General features: G+C 46.4%; 4 protein-coding genes across 4 annotated transcripts; all 4 read left to right on the top strand.

Moving 5' to 3' along the window:
* Positions 1 to 1,546: 1,546 nt before the first annotated feature.
* N7469_004884 (GMC family oxidoreductase) lies at positions 1,547 to 3,190 on the top strand (the record flags this gene model as incomplete). The annotated part of the gene is made up of 1 exon (XM_056643804.1): positions 1,547 to 3,190. One exon carries the CDS (start codon positions 1,547 to 1,549, stop codon positions 3,188 to 3,190), a length of 1,644 nt encoding a protein of 547 aa, XP_056503216.1.
* Positions 3,191 to 3,894: 704 nt separating this feature from the next.
* On the top strand, positions 3,895 to 5,439 carry N7469_004883 (putative GTP cyclohydrolase II; the record flags this gene model as incomplete). The annotated part of the gene is made up of 5 exons (XM_056643803.1): positions 3,895 to 3,948; positions 4,014 to 4,830; positions 4,906 to 5,045; positions 5,099 to 5,380; positions 5,434 to 5,439. The coding sequence occupies 5 exons, from the start codon at positions 3,895 to 3,897 to the stop codon at positions 5,437 to 5,439; spliced, it is 1,299 nt and encodes a 432-aa protein (XP_056503215.1).
* Positions 5,440 to 7,673: 2,234 nt separating this feature from the next.
* Positions 7,674 to 10,701, top strand: N7469_004882 (basic helix-loop-helix domain-containing protein; the record flags this gene model as incomplete). Its single annotated transcript, XM_056643802.1, has 2 exons — positions 7,674 to 8,034; positions 8,093 to 10,701. The coding sequence occupies 2 exons, from the start codon at positions 7,674 to 7,676 to the stop codon at positions 10,699 to 10,701; spliced, it is 2,970 nt and encodes a 989-aa protein (XP_056503214.1).
* Positions 10,702 to 14,451: 3,750 nt separating this feature from the next.
* Positions 14,452 to 16,967, top strand: N7469_004881 (FAD-dependent oxidoreductase; the record flags this gene model as incomplete). Its single annotated transcript, XM_056643801.1, has 5 exons — positions 14,452 to 14,744; positions 14,799 to 15,067; positions 15,122 to 15,505; positions 15,579 to 16,176; positions 16,235 to 16,967. 5 exons carry the CDS (start codon positions 14,452 to 14,454, stop codon positions 16,965 to 16,967), a joined length of 2,277 nt encoding a protein of 758 aa, XP_056503213.1.
* Positions 16,968 to 17,588: the final 621 nt, after the last annotated feature.

Below are 17,588 nucleotides of genomic sequence, written 5' to 3'. Positions count from 1 at the left end.
ATTCGATCCTTTCCTGTTGATAGGGAGTGTTCTGAAACCTATTTCGAATATGAGAGGACAGGGACTCTTTCACCATTCCGTTGGCAGAGTTTACCCGGATAAGAAAGAAAAATTCAACAAAAACTAACCCTGACCGAGTTCGCCTGCCGGGTATATGCTCGTTGCCTGTAGATAATAAGCCAAGGTTAGGGATACTTGACAGCTACTTGCCTTCTCTGGGGTCCCCGCTCGATTTATGTTTACTGTATTACGGACCTTGTATCTAACATTCAAACTGGCCTAATTCTTTGAGATGCACGAAATACAAAGAAAGAAAATCCCACGAAAAGGTCTTGAATTATAGGCGGAAGACTGAGGTTTCATCTGTTCATCCATGGATGGATATGGTCGATCTTAAGGACATTCGGCTTTTTACGCTATGCTTCAATACATTTGGTCTCGTTGGCGTTCCTTATTTATATATCCTAATAGGTGTTTCGTATTGGTACTGTAATGCTGAATGTCAGTACCACTTCGTTCATGACCCTTTTTGGGTTGACATTCTACTACTATACAAAGACGCTAAGATCTGTACATATCCAAGAAGATGTGTTTTCTTGTTCGAATTCTACGCGATACTAATCATCTCACATTTAGTTCTGCTATACACTGGATCACCTGGCTATGCTCCACCTTCCCAGTCTCGATCGTGGCATACATAATTACTAAAGTTATACCCATTTTTAGTGGCCTCGTGCCTTTGATTGGTGGTTTGTTAGGGACTTTCCTCTCCTTTCTGCCCATGGGATGCATGTGGCTTGATGATCATTGGCGGACAAGACTCTTGGGTGGTATTTGATGGTCAGCTGGAGTATATTTGTGATTGTTTTCGGGGCATTTCTTTTGTGGCTGAAATTTAACGCCTCGATCAGCAAGAAAGGAGGCTCTGCAGCATGGCCCTGTGCCGATAACTCCGATTCGTCCTGGATGATTACTTTTCAACGTGAGATTTACCATTCAGTACTATGCAACTGCATACAATTATCCACGTTGCAATCTGATGTTCGCGTCGTTTTTGTCAATTGAATTTGTGTACTTTTTATCATCTATGCCTTTGAAGCGATGAATCAGTCATCCTCTGGTCGATCAACTACTAGCTGATCGACCTAGCTTATCATCCATGGCTATATTGGATACATAATCTCAAATTGGAGTATAAAGGACTCGATGCACTCTGATATTGAGGTTTTGTAAAGCCCAACTTGCTATGAGTTATATCAATATACTACCACTCCATGCCTCGGTAGTGCATTGCACATTTTTAATGGCCAATCGCTTCAAAGCTTCCGGGGTAGTATCTGCCATGCCGTCAACTGTCTAACCGAAAACAGGAATCTCGCGCGAGATTTGGGGGCTGAAAATCCTCAGCCTCGTCTGACTCTATTTGGTGCTACTTCTAGAATTTAATAACAACAACAAATAATAATTTAAAGCTTTACACTTGTCTGTTTATTTTAACATTAAGTTCTACAAAAGAAATCTCGCGAGACTTGTTGTTAATTTCACTATGACGAATTCTTCGGCTGCATCCTACGATTATATCGTGGTAGGAGGTGGCATTGGCGGATGTGTTGTTGCATCGCGTTTGCGCGAGAAGCTTCCCGACGCTTCAATTCTTCTTTTAGAAGCAGGGAAAGATCCCGTTGGTCATCCTTTGACCAGTGCACCCCTTGCATGTTTCGGGACCCATCACTCCGAACTTGACTGGGACTTGTCAACAGTTCCTCAACCTCATCTGGACAATCGAACCTGCTACCAAGCTGCAGCTAAGGGACTTGGTGGTGGGTCATCCATCAACTATGCTACGTGGCTACGTGGCCCAAAAGTGGACTATGATCGGTGGGCGAAATTGGTAGATGATGACCGCTGGAGCTATGATGGCCTCTTGAGATATTTCGAGCGACACGGCGGGGCAAACGGGAAAATTAAAATAAGCTCAACTTCCCAAAGTCACCCTGATCGAAAGTATCCGCTTCGTGATCTAGTCCGGAGTGGATGGGAGAGTGAGGGAGTTCCTTATAATCCTACTCCAAAGAATGGGGACCCTCTAGGAATCACGGAGCTGGTTGAGAACTGGGATGAAGGGAAACGTCAGTTTGCTCATATGACGTTCAATCTTGATGGGGTTGATATTATCACTGAAGCTCCTACTGCGCGTATTCTTCTATCAAAGAGTGACTCCCCTCAAGGTCATCCCCGTGCAACGGGTGTACAACTACTTGATGGCCGAACTTTTTCCGCACGCAAAGAGGTGATTGCTTCTTGTGGGACTTACCATACACCCAAACTCCTCCTTCTATCTGGAATCGGGCCCAAAGATGAGTTGAAGCAACATGGTATTGACCAGATTGTCGATGCACCCGAGGTAGGGCTCAACTTTCACGACCATCCAGCGGTTGCTTTGATTTGGAAATTAAAGAAAGAGCAGCTGGGGCTTCCGATGAGCGCTATTGGAAGCAATCCTGCCTTCGGTCTAGGTTTGCCCGCAGATTGGGTGGTCTTCTCAGGATTGAATAAGAAGACTTTGTCGGATGCGTTGGCCAAGGACGGTCTCGACATATCCAATCCAGAGGTGCAATATCTCCTTGATGAAAAGAATTGTTTCACCGAAACCCTGAACGTGTATGCTCCCGCAGGAGCTATGCATGCTGACATGGACATTCCTTTTGATGGTCTCCATATTTCAACCCCTGTCTTGGGAATGCTGCCAACTTCTCGAGGGAGTATCAGTCTTTCTTCGAATGATCCTACCGCTCCCCCACGGATTGATCCGAACTTCTACGCCACTGAGGTCGACCGAGCTATAATGCGTTCAGGTATCCGACAGGCTTTACAAGTATTCCAAAAATCAGCAGCACTGAAAGACGTTATCGCAACTGAGGTCCCACCAGAAGGCTACCCTGTGCTAAGCACAAAATCCTCAGACGAAGAGATTGATGCTCGCGTGCGGCGGGTAGCTAACACATTCTTCCATCCTGCCGGCAGTTGTGCCATGGGCAAGGCTGTGGATTCTGAACTGCGAGTCAACGGAGTAGATGGACTCCGAGTTGTAGATGCAAGTGTACTACCTACACCGGTTGCTGCTCATTATCAATATTGCATCTATACTGTCGCAGAGCGAGCAGCTGACTTCATCGTTGAAGCTAAATAGCAGTATGCTGTGGTCAGATTATTCAATAACACTTAACACTTGACAACTTTCTTTCATCCTGTTCATGTTTCATGTTCATGTGAAACATCGTATGAAGCAAAATTTATCTATATCCATCTAGATAAATTCTCGTTGGATTGAGACAACACGGCCTTCGGCTCCGCTAAAGCACTCGCCGGCAGACACTCCGGACTGATGGTATCTAACAAATTCATATGGCTTATATCTTTTGTTCCGGTAGACTCAAATAGATAATACCTTGGTGCACAAGATCTGACGCAGAGTATGTAGTACAATACCCAACTACACGCTAAACCTGATTGAGTAATCTGCCATGGCCGGGTGGGACAAACAGCGGAGATGTGCGGATCTCCAGGGCAATTCATATACTTGGTAGTTAGTAGTTGATCTTGTCATCACATCGTCCTATTTGACATTATCTTATCTCAATTGGGACTTAATGATATATTCCGATAGCTTCAGATAAAAAAAGGGTATCATTTAATCTATGAAATCTAACCACGGTAGCTTCTGGTCAGAATCCAAGGAAGATAAGAAGATAACGTGCGGGGGAATGCAAGATGTCACGGGGCCCTCCTGCAGCCAGACTTTCACCGTAAAATCATCCCGCCAGTTTCTCATCTTGTCATTATTTCTCTTAAAGAAAGGAAAAGATGACATTTGAATCCGAGTCTCACTCCACCATGCCAGCGCCTGAACCGACATCTGCGGCACATCGCTACAGCAAACATATCATTGTATGTCGTTCCCATATGGCTTCATTGTTTATGCCTGAATATTGGGGGTCATTAACCAAAAGCAGTTGACTACGTACCCAGGTCAAAGCGGAATCGAGCCAGTTCCACTTGAATGGGGTGCACCTGATGCCAAATCCCGTGGTCCTATCATCGTTTCTCGAAGAGACAACTTGGTAAAGCGTCGCAACGCGATCGGTGCCCATGGCGGTAGCTATAGCATTTACAATGCTCTAGCTATTGCTTCGGGTGATCTTGATGCTGATTTCAAGCCGGACTTGCGGAACAGCGAACCGACGTTCAAGTTCGATTGGCAGCCTTCGTGGGCAGACAAGACTAAGATCGTGTCGATGGATCCATACGGTCATGACATAGTCAATCAGTATCGCGAGGAGCTGGAGGCCGGCTGGGACATCCGGCCCACAATGGCTGTCACTAGAGCTAATATGAAACTAGCTGAAATCGGCGACGCGGTCCGCGAAGGACGACTCCAGGTCGATGGCAATATCCTTGTCGATTCCTCTGGTGAGGTCCGAGTCACCAAGGTCGCGGTCGAGCCGGTTTGGTTTCTGGCCGGAGTGGCTGAACGCTTTGGTGTGGATGAGGGGACGCTTCGTCGGACTCTATTTGAGCAGACCGGAGGCAGTTATCCCGAGCTAATCACTCGTCCTGATCTGAAAATCTTCCTGCCACCGATTGGTGGTCTGACTGTTTATATCTTTGGCCCGCCAGAGCGAGTGTCAGATGAGAATGTTAAGCTTGCCCTGCGCATCCACGATGAATGTAATGGTAGCGATGTTTTCCAATCGGATATCTGTACTTGTCGGCCTTATCTCGCGTTTGGAATCGAGGAGGCCATTAAGGAAGCTCAGAATGGAGGTTCTGGTGAGTTTTGGTCTTTTATTTACCTCTTCATGTCATGGTTTTTAAGATTCTTTCTAATGCGCAACTTTCTTCTAGGAGTCGTGATATATTTCCGCAAGGAAGGTCGTGCATTGGGAGAGGTGATCAAGTACCTCGTGTACAACGCCAGAAAGCGAGGCGGAGACACAGCCGACAAGTATTTCACTCGAACAGAGAATATTGCCGGTGTGCGAGATGTATGATATCCTAATCACTTTACTTTGAACCTTTGTTAATCTCGCTTGTATAGATGCGCTTCCAAGCCTTGATGCCGGACATCCTGCACTGGCTCGGCATAAAGAAGATTGATCGCATGTTGTCCATGTCAAACATGAAGCATGATGCAATCGTCGACTCGGGTATCAAGATCCATGAGCGAGTTCCCATCCCCGAGGAAATGATCCCCAATGATTCCAGAGTTGAGATTGATGCTAAGATCAACGCCGGCTATTTTACTACCGGCAAGCAGTTTACCATGGAGGAACTCGCTCAGGTAAAGGGACGGGGCTGGGAAAAGTGGGAGGATATCACTGTGAGTATTCAATGGTGTCAGTACTTTTGCCCTTAATACTGACTTTATCCCAGCACTAAGCGTAGCCTCTGTCTCACGAGTAATCTTGGAAGACTCAGCGCTTATTTTGGGCATATTCAACCACATTGATCGGCTAGATATTTCCAAGAGGTACCCGTAGTTGAAACAAATTGGGCTTTAGAATACAAAGATGTTCAACTCATAATACCTACATGACATATAATAAAGGCTCACGTGCTTACAATGTGAGCTCACCAACCTCAAGGTCCTCGTGGTAGTAGTAGTGGAGCGAGATAGGTATCGTATGTGAATAGTTGGATGAGCTCCAATTCCATTTGTAAGTTTTCCCTACTAGTAGTACCTCTACGCTAGTGTACTGCCAGCGGTAGTATACGACAGCAGTGCCTTAGTTCCCCCCTCCCCCGCATAAACAGGGCTACTACCTCAATAAGAACCGGCTTATTCATCGATCGTGCAGAGGAGGATATCGATGGTTATCTCAGCATGCAGGAATTTCCGTTAGGAGTGTGCAAGTGATGCGGCTTACTTCCTCCGTGGACAAGAATACTCCCTGGTAGATCTCCAATTCGCATCATTGTCGTACTAACTCAATACTGTGCCACTTCCCATTCCCTAGACGCCTCACCGCTGTAGACTCACTGAGGAAAGCATTTAGAAGCTACATCCGTCAAGCACTTCTACCAAGCTGAGATCGGGCCCAGCGGCATTCTGCTCTTGCGTGGCGAAGATTGGCGAAAAGAAGCGACTGGTTGGACTGCGACATTCGGAATTGGAACCCGAGATATTCTGGGATGTTAGCTGTTTTGGCAACGAGCAAAGTACGGAACTGAAGGAAAAATTCCCGTCAACAAGAGCGAGAGCTATTTCGAGGATTCCAAGCCGACCATGGTTGAAAACAATCAACGAGACGCTATTATGGAGATGAAGTTTCATCTTGCTCACCGGTACTTTTCCGATGGAGGACCAGCCTCCACCATAGGGCAGTTATGACGCACAATGGGCCGTCTTGTCTCCATCCTCTGGAGTCCCCGCTTCGTGATAACCTTGAGCGGATATGCGTAGTTCTACCCATTAGGCTAAGAAGGGAAATTTTGGTCTCAATTCAGACCCGCCGACACCGGATCAGCGATCCACCAGGGGAATTCTTTGGAGGGAGACGGTGTGATCCTATTCGCGAGCATCGCCGTAGACGTGGATTTTGCCTGGGCAGGTGGAGCCATTCCACGATCAGATAAGATCAGAACGCGCAGTCAATTTTCTGCCATTCGTGACCGGTGTGGGCCCAGTATGCAAATCCTGATTTTCGCAAACGTTTCGTTTTTGGGAAGGAGGCAAGGATTAAAAGACAGTCGAAGTATTGTGCGTGTAGAAAGCAGAATTGTATTGCCAGAAACCAAATCGTAAATCCAGAGGAAGTGTATGTCCTGCGTGAATGGTGCTTTCTAGTGTCCTTTGCTGAGTTGAGGAGGTGTGCACCTAACAAAACTGTCTGTCACATGCTTGAGCTGACTCATCAGGGGTTTGGCTGGACTTGTAATAAAACGAGTAATATTACACACTGAAACAACCACTCTTTTGGTTTAAGGCACCCTGATACTTGTAATTTACCTCCGGAAGTGCGGCGAGCCGAAATCATACGACATTCCCGCTAGGCTTCAACCGTCGACCAAGTCTGGGAGGAACTTTTGGACACTTGAAACTCGCACCTCCATTGGTTTTATACCCGCGAGTACATTCTGTATACCGTTCAAATTACACAAAGCCCGATCTTCGTTGTTTTCTACTATTTCGCGTAGCGCCAAATCTCTTGCGATCCACCGACTTTTCGGAGGTGATCGTCTTTGCAGAGGAACACCAATTGATATTGAGAATCCACCTTTGGGGCGTCGCAGAAAGTTCCGCCAGTGCTACCGGCCTGCAAGTGGGTATCCTTGCCTAGTTCTCCGTCCCAATGGATCTCCTACAGACATGACTCTGACAACTCCTTTCCCCTCTTTCAAGTTTTGCGTTTACATCTCCCTGTACTGCATCAACCGTCGAACCTATCTCGAACTTGGTTATTGATTCTATCATCGGCACTAAGTAAGTAGTTGGGTCCATTTCCCAGGAATATTTCCTCATTTGTCGTCTGGATCGTCTGCAATGCATCGCGAGCTCGGCGTTCATCTTCCGAATCTGAGTGAAGAGCTAACAGATATATCAAGTGTTCGCAACCGTGCGCGGTGTTGCTTCATATTCGATTTGATAATCGCCTGTCGGCACAACTTGGAAAATGGACAGTGACTTCCAACTCTTCTCTCCTCGCCGACATTCAGGCGGGGATGATTCCCAGGGAAATCAATCTCACTCAGCCGTCGAGCACCATAATCAGGATTGGACTCAGTGGATGAGATGGGACGAGCCTATGTTTTCTGAGGAGAATGACCAGAAGTCAATGAATCTTCCATTTGTCTCTCCAAACACAATCTCCAGCTCTCCAAGTCACATCCAGCAGCAGGACTTCTCCCCTCACTTACCTCTTGGCTTAATGGAGATCCCGTCAAATCAGCGCAATACAGCTGCGAAGGCCGCTCTTACCTCCAACTTCCCAGGCTCCCAATCCGGACTTGTATCGCCGATCTCAAGCGTGGGGGGTTAGCCGGAAGCGAAAGACAGGCAGCGATGACGATGCTACAACGGTTAATATGTCAGTGCAGCCAGGCAAAAAGATGCCTGCTAAAAAGCGCGCTCATAACGTGATCGAAAAAAGATACCGAGCCAACCTCAACGAAAAAATTGCCGAGCTACGTGATAGCGTACCGAGTTTGCGAACATCGAAGAATCCTAACGGTGACTCAAATGAGGAGGAGGACGATGCCGATGCCGCTCAGTCTGGTAGCAAGCTCAACAAGGCTTCTATCTTGTCAAAAGCAACCGAGTACATCAAGCACCTCGAGATCCGCAACAAGCGTCTGGAGGACGAAAACACTGGCTTGAAGAACCGTCTTCGTCAAGTCGACAAGGCCGCTGATCAGGCAGTTACATCAGCAGCTTCCGTATCCTCCCCTGGAAGCTATACGGCATCGACAGATTCCAATTCTGGTACCTCGCCGAGTGTATTTTCCCAGCCGGAAGAAATCGACAATTCACAGACTTCTAGCAGTCCTCCGGAAGGAATGATCAAAATTCCCGAGTCTCTTAAGCGTTTTCGAGAGCAGAATGCTCCTCAGGGAATCTTTGCAGAATCATATATGTCGGCACCAAGGTCCAACATGCAAGGGGAGGGTTCTCGTCGACGATCAAAGATGCCCAATAAGTATATGTTGGGTGCTCTTGCTGGACTCATGGTTCTTGAGGGCTTTGGCTCTGATAAGTCAGAATCAGAAACGAAGGGATTGCTTGCAATGCCGCTGAATCTTTTGAGCCGCTTTCAGTCACCATATCTTGCGCACTGGCAATACTACATGAACAGCTTTTGGTATTCGCCGCACGCACGTGCTATCTCACACTTCTTGATCATCGCTACTTTGATTTTTGGAAGCGCTTTCATTGTCTTCGTCTATCTGTTCAACGCTCAACCTGTCAGGCAACGTGCTCCCGCCAAGGTGACCGATGGAAAGACGACCGCTCCGACTTCAAGCGATTTCCGTCGACAAGCTTGGCTGACTAGTATGCAACGAGTCGGTGTTCCACGACACAGATTTTTCCGGGAGTGGTATGTCGTCACCTCGAGATGCTTCGAATATGTTCTCCGGTGCTTCATGGGTTGGAAGATTTATTCATGGGTTACCGGGATAACGGAAGAAGATGAGAAAGGGCGTGTCAAGACATGGGATATCGCCATCGATGCTCAACTTACAGGCGGTGATGCGGAGATCAGTAAGAGTCGTCTTGTTCTGACAATCTTCGCCGCCGGTACCCTCCCTTCGAGCCCCATGCGTATGATGCTCAAAGCTTTACACGTTCGCATCCTTTTGTGGCGAGTGGGCGAGCCCGGCTCTTGGAGCTTCCATGTTTCGAACGATATCGCTCGCGCTCTCGCCAGATATCAGTGGGGCGTTGCAAAAGACATCAACGATGTACTTCCCGAGGGACACCCCGACAGGCTTCCCTCTCACCTCGCAGCTCTGGTCAACCTCGATTGTGAGGATGTCATGATCGACAGTATCATCCAACGCGCCGTGAATTTGACCTGGAATCGCCCGACACAAGAAGGCACCAGCGACGATGAGGTTATGCTTGATGTGGTAGAGGAAGATCCGGCCATCCAGTGCTCGGTTGATGCACTCGCAGCATGGTGGTCTAGTCATCTCCTCCAGAATGCTCTCTTAAACTATCTGGAAGCTAGCGAAGGAGGTCCCATCTCCAAGGGTAGCCGGGACTCTTTCAAGGAAAAGATTCGGATGGCCCTCAACGTGGCACCTGGTCTCTCCGCTGCCTATGCTCGTGCGCTGGTCATGAAGGCTGTCTTCTTTGAGCAGGGGCGGATTAAGAATGTTGGAGCCGTTCTCGCTACACTCCCCAAAGACAAACACAAGGATGATCACAACCAAGCTGCAAACTTTTTGGACTCCTCGTTGCCTGTCTCAGTTCGGGATGAAATCTCAATTGCCGTGCGATGTGCCATGATCGCTACGATTGTGACCGCCAGATCTGCCGGTGACACAAATTTACCCGCCTCCTTCACTATTCAAAAGGCCATCAATTGGTTCAATCAACTGCCCATTGACCCCGTCGAGCTCAGCCTGCTTGGGTTTTCTGCGCTCTACCATTTATTGCACCTACTGGCCTCCGACGTTGATTACATTGTGTCGTCAGACTCTTCCGCCCCTTCTACGCCGCCATCTGAAGTGACCTCCGCTGACGATGAAACCGATGATAAGCCCCGCCTCCCACGCAAACTCGCAGTCTGCCCGCGTGATATCCCCAACCTGGGCCGAGTGGCTGCGGAACTCATCTACTGGTCGCGCAATGCGTATAACCCTGCATTCTATGGGTTTTCATCCTCTCTTGTCGATGTGATTGTGAAGTCATGCGCCACAGCCTGTGCAAATGCCGGCATCAATGTCGATGATTATTTACATACTCCACCTCCAGAAGTCATGCCTTCACGAAAGCGACGACAGCGCCGACGTCGAGGTGGCTCTGATCAATCACCCCAGAGTGATGCTGATCAAGACCTGATGGCGTCTCGTGTTGGAAAGCCCCCGCGTAGAGAACGATCTGCCAGCAATGACACTGGATATGGAAGCCTTAGCCTCGAGGATGACATCCAGTGTACTCCCAACGTCCCTGAGAGGGTGCAGGAGGTCTCTACTTAGCGTGATAACCTATCGTTTTCTGATGATCATATGATAGTTTCGTTGTTCCGGTTTCTGGGTTCGGGTTCGGGTTCGGGTTCTCGATTTGTGGCGTTTCGGCAAAGGGCTGTATCATTGTTGGAGCAATTAATGGAAAGAAATCCAGGACTTCTTTGCAGTGGGAACCAGGAACATACAAGCAAGGCGTATTGAGGCGTTTCCCAATAGTGGAGCTAAGTCTGTACTGACTGCTTAACAGTCTTTAACTTCTAGATAGCACTACTAGTCAATTTTATTACGACTTTATATCTCAACAATTACTTCTATTTAGGATAAGACCTATAGCTTATATAATACAGATAGTATCCCTAGCCCACTGGTACAGTAAAAATAAAATCACCCTAGGTTTTCATCAAGATATGTGTCGTCATGCCTCAAATGCCAAAATTGCGCTGTATTTAATGGTAATCTTTTAAAGCAGCTCTGAAAATGACCCGAGATTCAAATATCTTTCTCGAGGCGAGACGTGTCCAACCCAACCGCAGTCTCAAGAATGGTTCTGCCACCCAATGACCAAGTCATAGAAACCTTCAATCTTTCTGGACTGAATAATTGAAGCCGTCAGAGGTTACATTGGTATGAATCGAATGTTGGGACGAAAATTTGACGGCACAGTTTCAACAAGCACGCAATAAGACGTTAGCCAATGGTCTTGAATTCAGACTGCTTCACAAGGACCAAGATTCCTCATTCTTCATCGACAAAGACCTGATTTTTGCCTGGCTAGGCTACCGTGTTATTATTGAGCGCGGTCGGTGGTTCTTACAAAAGAATACCCATGGATGTACCATAATTGCAGTAATCAATAATGTAATTTTTGCCCGGCGGCTCTGAAAAGCTACGAGATAATAACACTATTGAACAGACACCGAGGCTCTACAACGATTTTCGAAAATCGCCGTATTTATGTAGTCAGGCCAAATTATTCCGAATCTAAGGTTAGAGGAGGATAGATTCAACAGTAATGGCATTAATAGTTAACTTTCGCTGTGGTATGTTATGCTCAATGAGAATTTGCTGATATTGTTAAATGTATCTCGGGCTTCCGAAAACGGTCTGAACTTCACCTTGGCTCCTTATTTTCTAAGTCATGGTCCAATTATCTGGAACATCGGTAGCGGTTACCACTAGGTAATTACTGTATAAGGCTATACAGTAATTTGGGAAGCTTTTTGTCAGGCAGTTGACGTCATGCCCAATTAGACAACAAATCTAGATTCCAGCGTCAAAACGCTGTAATTTGTAGATTTTCTCTCCATTATATCATAAATGACGTCTAATATTCACTTTTAGTCGCGCAGCTGAGCTGAGATATACTATTTAACAGCGCGCCCTGAAGCCGCTCTCTCCCAATATCCAAGATTTATTTCAATTCCATCCAAACTAGTGAAGTATTTCGCAAAAGATATAATGACTAAGAGCTTGGTGGGATACCCTTTCTTTGTTGTTTAATTAGTGATTTATTAACAAGCAAAAGACATTCGATATCCGCTACGACAACGAGCTTGCCCATCAATACTATGGGGACGGAGAGAAGTTAGCTAAACAGTACAACTCAACAGTCATAGCCATCCCATTATCAAGCCTAACAACGAGATACAGTATCCGCAATGTGTATAAAGGCAAGAACCTTGAAATACCAGACCAATTCGATAGCACTGCGACCAGTCCACCTATCAACTTCATGAAGTACGTATGTACTGTAAAAGATGGTATCAACATACTAATGACAGCAGTGTCTCTGCCCTGGATGCAGTTGATGTTGATGAATTGAGACACGTGGAGGTTCCCCAAGGCTTGAGTATCGAAATAATAGATTTTGATGATGAGTGAGAGTGAGCAATCTTAGTATTGCTGTCGTGTCTATCTGTCAAGGAGATGCTCGACCTCCTAACCTGTACAAGTGGATTGGAATCCACTTGTACAGGTTAGGGTAAGTTACTATGTTATTTTTTAGCAAAATGGAATTAAACAAAAAAATGCAGGGGATATAAACAGAATTCTTTGCCCCGTTTTGGATTGGTAAGGCTCCGGGAATATATACTTTATATTAGTAGTACTACTACTAATATAAAGTATATAATCATGTATAGTAGTACATTTTTTTCGATGCTAGGTGACGTTCTACCTAGAACTATATAGCGGTATAAGTACTATCTATACCGCTCTATACAACAAGGATCCCCTAGCTAGATATATTTTCCCAAGAACAAGATATGTCGAATATATCTCAGAGATAAGGGTCATTGCTTGTCCTACCAAAACTGCCCACGATTGGTCTACTCTGGTATACGCTGCCACCGGTAGGGTTGATGCTAGGTTTTATCAGGACTGGATCCTTAGCATCGCTAAAGCAGACACTATAAGCTTTTTATAGCTACAGATGGTAAGTAAGGTATAATATCTTCCTAGATATTATTCCCTAACTGGGGAATAAGCAAAGGCCATAGCAAACCCCTACCCAGACATTGAAAATCTGTTAGCGATAAAAGGTCTTTTTCTCCTGGGATATTCTAACCTAGAGTACTATATTCTGTAACCAATAACACCAAGCTGCACTGTATTCCGCGTCGTTATCTGGTATGTACTCAATATTCGTGTTCTCTAATATTTTGTCTGTTCTTGAAAATCTAGTAACATCAGTGCATGTCAGTCTAGTCTAAGAAAGGGTTAGAAAGCGTTGATGGAATACAGTGGCCGACAGACTAAACACAGTGATAAGCAGGGTAGGAAGTACGATCTACAACTAAGCAAAACACTGTAGATGAGCTTGTTGTGTTGTCTGTTCCATAGTAATATCTTAGATTGGCAATAAGGCATAGAAAATGGAGAGCAAATGACAGCTGGCAGGTTCAATATCTGTTATACTAGCAGCAAAACGATGGACAAATATAATTTAAATAGTTGATTTTATATATATTTATTTGAATCTGAATTTGCAATATAGACAAATTTTGGTATTGCTATATTGGATCCACCCGTGGATCTGCTGGATAAACCCGCAGCTACCCCCGTCGATGATGGGTAGACCTTTCCAAAATCCGCATATGGGCCGCCCAGCGCACAAATCTAGCCATCAGAGTACTCCGGAAGCACTCCGGGAATACTCAGGGTTGCTCAGGAAGCAGCTCAGGGCGGCGAGGGGACTAATCCAGCTGGGCTCCGGGATTTGAGGCGGCAGTGTTACCATCAACATTATTACAAACCGGATCAATAATGACACAAAATCTCATTTTCTTCCAAAATCAGCTCTCACGAAAACATCCCAGGCAGTATAATAGTTCCAACTATTGTAGGTTTTGTAAGTCGAGACATGTCCCTATTGGCCCGCACGTACATGAGCGTTGTCTTACTGAAAGTTCATCATGATTGGACTCAATCTCGTTTACCCCTACAGGCAAGTCCCCAAGCATCACATTATTACGGGTGAAAAAGCGCGAGGTCAACTCATGACCTCCAACGCTAGTCAAGGGGGCTGAAGGATCAACTTCCCACGACAAATCAACGTGTCCCAACAAGCGTGGCTCCGCTTTCCCACGGCCCCAAATCCAAAAGGAGATAATTCGGGCTCTACAATACATGACACTTCACCTCGAAACAGGCACGGACGCGGACTAGGAAAAACCGTTCCTACTCCGTTGGAGGTGGTAGAAAAGACTCAGAGTCGTCTCTGTGTTGACTCGAGTTCGAAATATCTCGACATCCCACACCATGGCTCCATTCAGGGTGATCATCGTTGGTGGCAGTATTGCCGGCTTGGCGCTAGCAAATATGCTAGAGCAGTACGAGATTGACTACGTGCTCCTCGAAAAATATCCAACAATAGCCCCGCAAGTAGGTGCAGGATTTGCTATTCAACCTAACGGTGCGCGCATTCTACAGCAACTGGGCTGTTACAAGCCACTAGAAGCCGCCAATGAGCCAGTCAATTCTTTGTCGAATGTATCTTTTGACGGGTCACTACGCATGTATGAGCCCGAATTCGGGCGCTGGCAAGAAGAATCGTATGTACTCAATGATACAAGGCAAAATGGACTTATATGCTAAATATGTTATAGACACGGTAGCAAAATGCGCTTCATGGATCGACGAAAGGTCATTGAGACACTTTTTGAGAATCTTCGCGACAAATCTAAGATTCTGACCTCTCGTGAGGTTATCAAACTCTTCTCTCATTCCGATGGGGTCGAAATTGAGACAGGGGATGGTACTGTCTTCCATGGAGATCTTGTCGTTGGCGCGGATGGAGTTCATAGTCGGGTTCGACGAGAGATTCAACGAATCGCAGCTGAAGACACTGGTAGAGATCTTTTCCCGGAAGATGATGGTGTGTTTACTCCCCTCACCGTTCAACTATGCATATATCTTACACCGGGTATAGCCTTTACGTGTGAGTATAGAGCGATCTTCGGCATCTCGAAAGCCCCAGAAGGCATTGTTCCCGATCAGGCATTCAAGTGGTTCGGAGAAGGTCGCAACTATCTGTGTGCTCCCGGTCCCAACGGGACCTTGTATTGGATTTTCGATATGAAGAATGAGGAGAAGACTCAGGGAAAGTCAATCCTGCGCTACACAGAAAATGATATAGAAGAAGCTGTGACATTGTATCGGGGTGATGTTATCAAAGACGGTGTCACATTTGGCGATCTTTTCGACAATAGAATTAGAGCTTCAATGGTCCCTGTCGAAGAGGGTATACTCAAAACCTGCTTCTACAAGCGAATCGTTCTGCTGGGCGATTCCTGGCACAAGGTTGGTTATATTGGTACCTATAGGAAAAATCCATACTAATTTATACTTTAGGTCAATGCCTTGGGTGGTCTGGGGGGGCAACACAGCGATTCAGTCGGCTGCTACCCTTGCAAACGAACTAAAAGATGCCATAATTGATGAAGAAACCCCCAGCGAGGCCCGTCTGGGCTTGGCTCTGGGATACTATCAAAAGGCCCGTCAGGCAAAATCTCTCGCAGTTGTTGAGCACTCCCATCAGCTGCAAAAGATGGAAGCGCTTGAGACGCCCGTGACAAAATTCATCCAGCTGAAGCTTGCCAAATATTTATCTCCGGAGATTATGGCCAATGCGACTTGTCAATGGTATGCTTGGGCGCCACGACTCAAACATCTGCCTCTGTCTCCCCAATCCAATTTTCTGCCATTCGCCGATGAGATCAAAATGAAGCCCAAGCGTCGTTCGAAAATCATCACACTTCTTTTTGCGCTGTTTCTTATCATAGTGGTCTTTCTTCTCTATCCCCACTTGCAACAGAAAGAAGCCATCGTGACATACGAAGCAAAGAAGTCTCTTTTCACAAGATTGACAGGCCTGGACAAAGATCGATCACTCCAGCTCCACTACAACCTATCAATCACGATCATCACGGCTATTATATCCATCGAGTCATATCGTATGTCTTTGGGTTTGAGCCTATTGGGCAGGTGGGTACCTTCAACATACTACCCCTACTAATTCCGAATGAAAGCTAACGTGAATCAGTGCCCTCCCTTTCGGAATAGCTTCCATCTTCGTCGGATGGGAGTTCGTCGCACCCGCATACTTTGCTCTATTCGTTTTCCACACGGGAACTAAATCGTACTACTACCCATGCCCAAGATCGATCGATCTAGCCGCCGCTCAGGCCTTTGTCTTTGCCTATCTCGTCAACTACATCCCTCCCATAGTCTGCACATTTGCTTGCTCCACGTTCCCATCATTGTTGTGGAGTATCTCCCATGCCACCTTGCCCCTCGCCATTCGGCCTCTTGCTAAATGGATTGCGCGTCGCTCCACTGGCAGTATTCGCGGACCGGCTATTCTATGGGGCGATCAAGACATGAAGTACACAACTCGCTTTTTTAGTCTAATGAGCATGTTTTCACTGGTGGGATACTTGTTCAGTAATCCTTTGAAAGGGCAATCCGGGGCAAAGTTGCTTCCTCTATACTTACTCGTGGTTCAGGGGGGCTCTTTAGACCCCAGTGAGGTGAGAATATTGCTGTTGGATCTGATCATGATGGCTTTCTTGTGTTTTATAATTTGGGACACTCGACGAATCAATGCCAGCAATGCCGGACTTTCGACCATCCTGCTCACCATTAGCAATGCTTTACTATTTGGCCCTGCAGTTGCACTCGCCAACCTATGGTCAACACGTGAAACCGAATGGGAGGCATCGCGGCAAAGGCAGGAGAGACCAATCGACGACAAGGTTGTCATAGAGAAGGCCTGATGGCACGATCAGACAGAATCAGGGCCCTTTTCAGCCTCGGCATTTGATTTCGGCCGGTTTGAACACAAATATGCAAAAATATGTACACATCAGGAAATGGTACTCCCCTCTCTATTCTTCTCTTTGTTTAACGAATCGCTACCCTACGATGTCATGGAAGGGGGTCTAGACTTAAAGTTTTACAATGTCAACTTTTTCTATTTGAATATTGAAGAAATTGCGTCACATGTCACCTTGTCTCCACCGTTCAACTAACTGGACCATTGTCTATCAACGTTGCAGTTGCGTCCCGGATTATCGGAATCACGCCCACGATGTACGGGGCTCCGCGCGATCTAATGGAAATGACGTTTAGATCTCAGTTGTCGTCATTGTAGGAAGAATAACATCGGAAATGCGAAAAAGAGGCCTTCTGAGTGTTCTGAATTAATCCAGGGGTAATCACATCAAAATGTAGTTGTCGGAATAAATGTAGATTGACAACCGGGAGGGCAGCGGGAACCAAGGGATAGGCCGAAGACGGCAACACGCATCTCCCGCATCCGTTTTCGGGTTGCCGACAAACAACCACGAACTGTTTTGAGACCGGCAATGCAAATCTCCAATCAGAACCGGCTCAAC

Source organism: Penicillium citrinum (genome assembly GCF_028827155.1).
Source record: "Penicillium citrinum strain IBT 23319 chromosome Unknown utg000003l:1.0-4596430.0:1.0-4598250.0, whole genome shotgun sequence".
Lineage (NCBI taxonomy): Eukaryota > Fungi > Ascomycota > Eurotiomycetes > Eurotiales > Aspergillaceae > Penicillium > Penicillium citrinum.
This window is presented reverse-complemented; position numbering and strand designations above follow the sequence as displayed.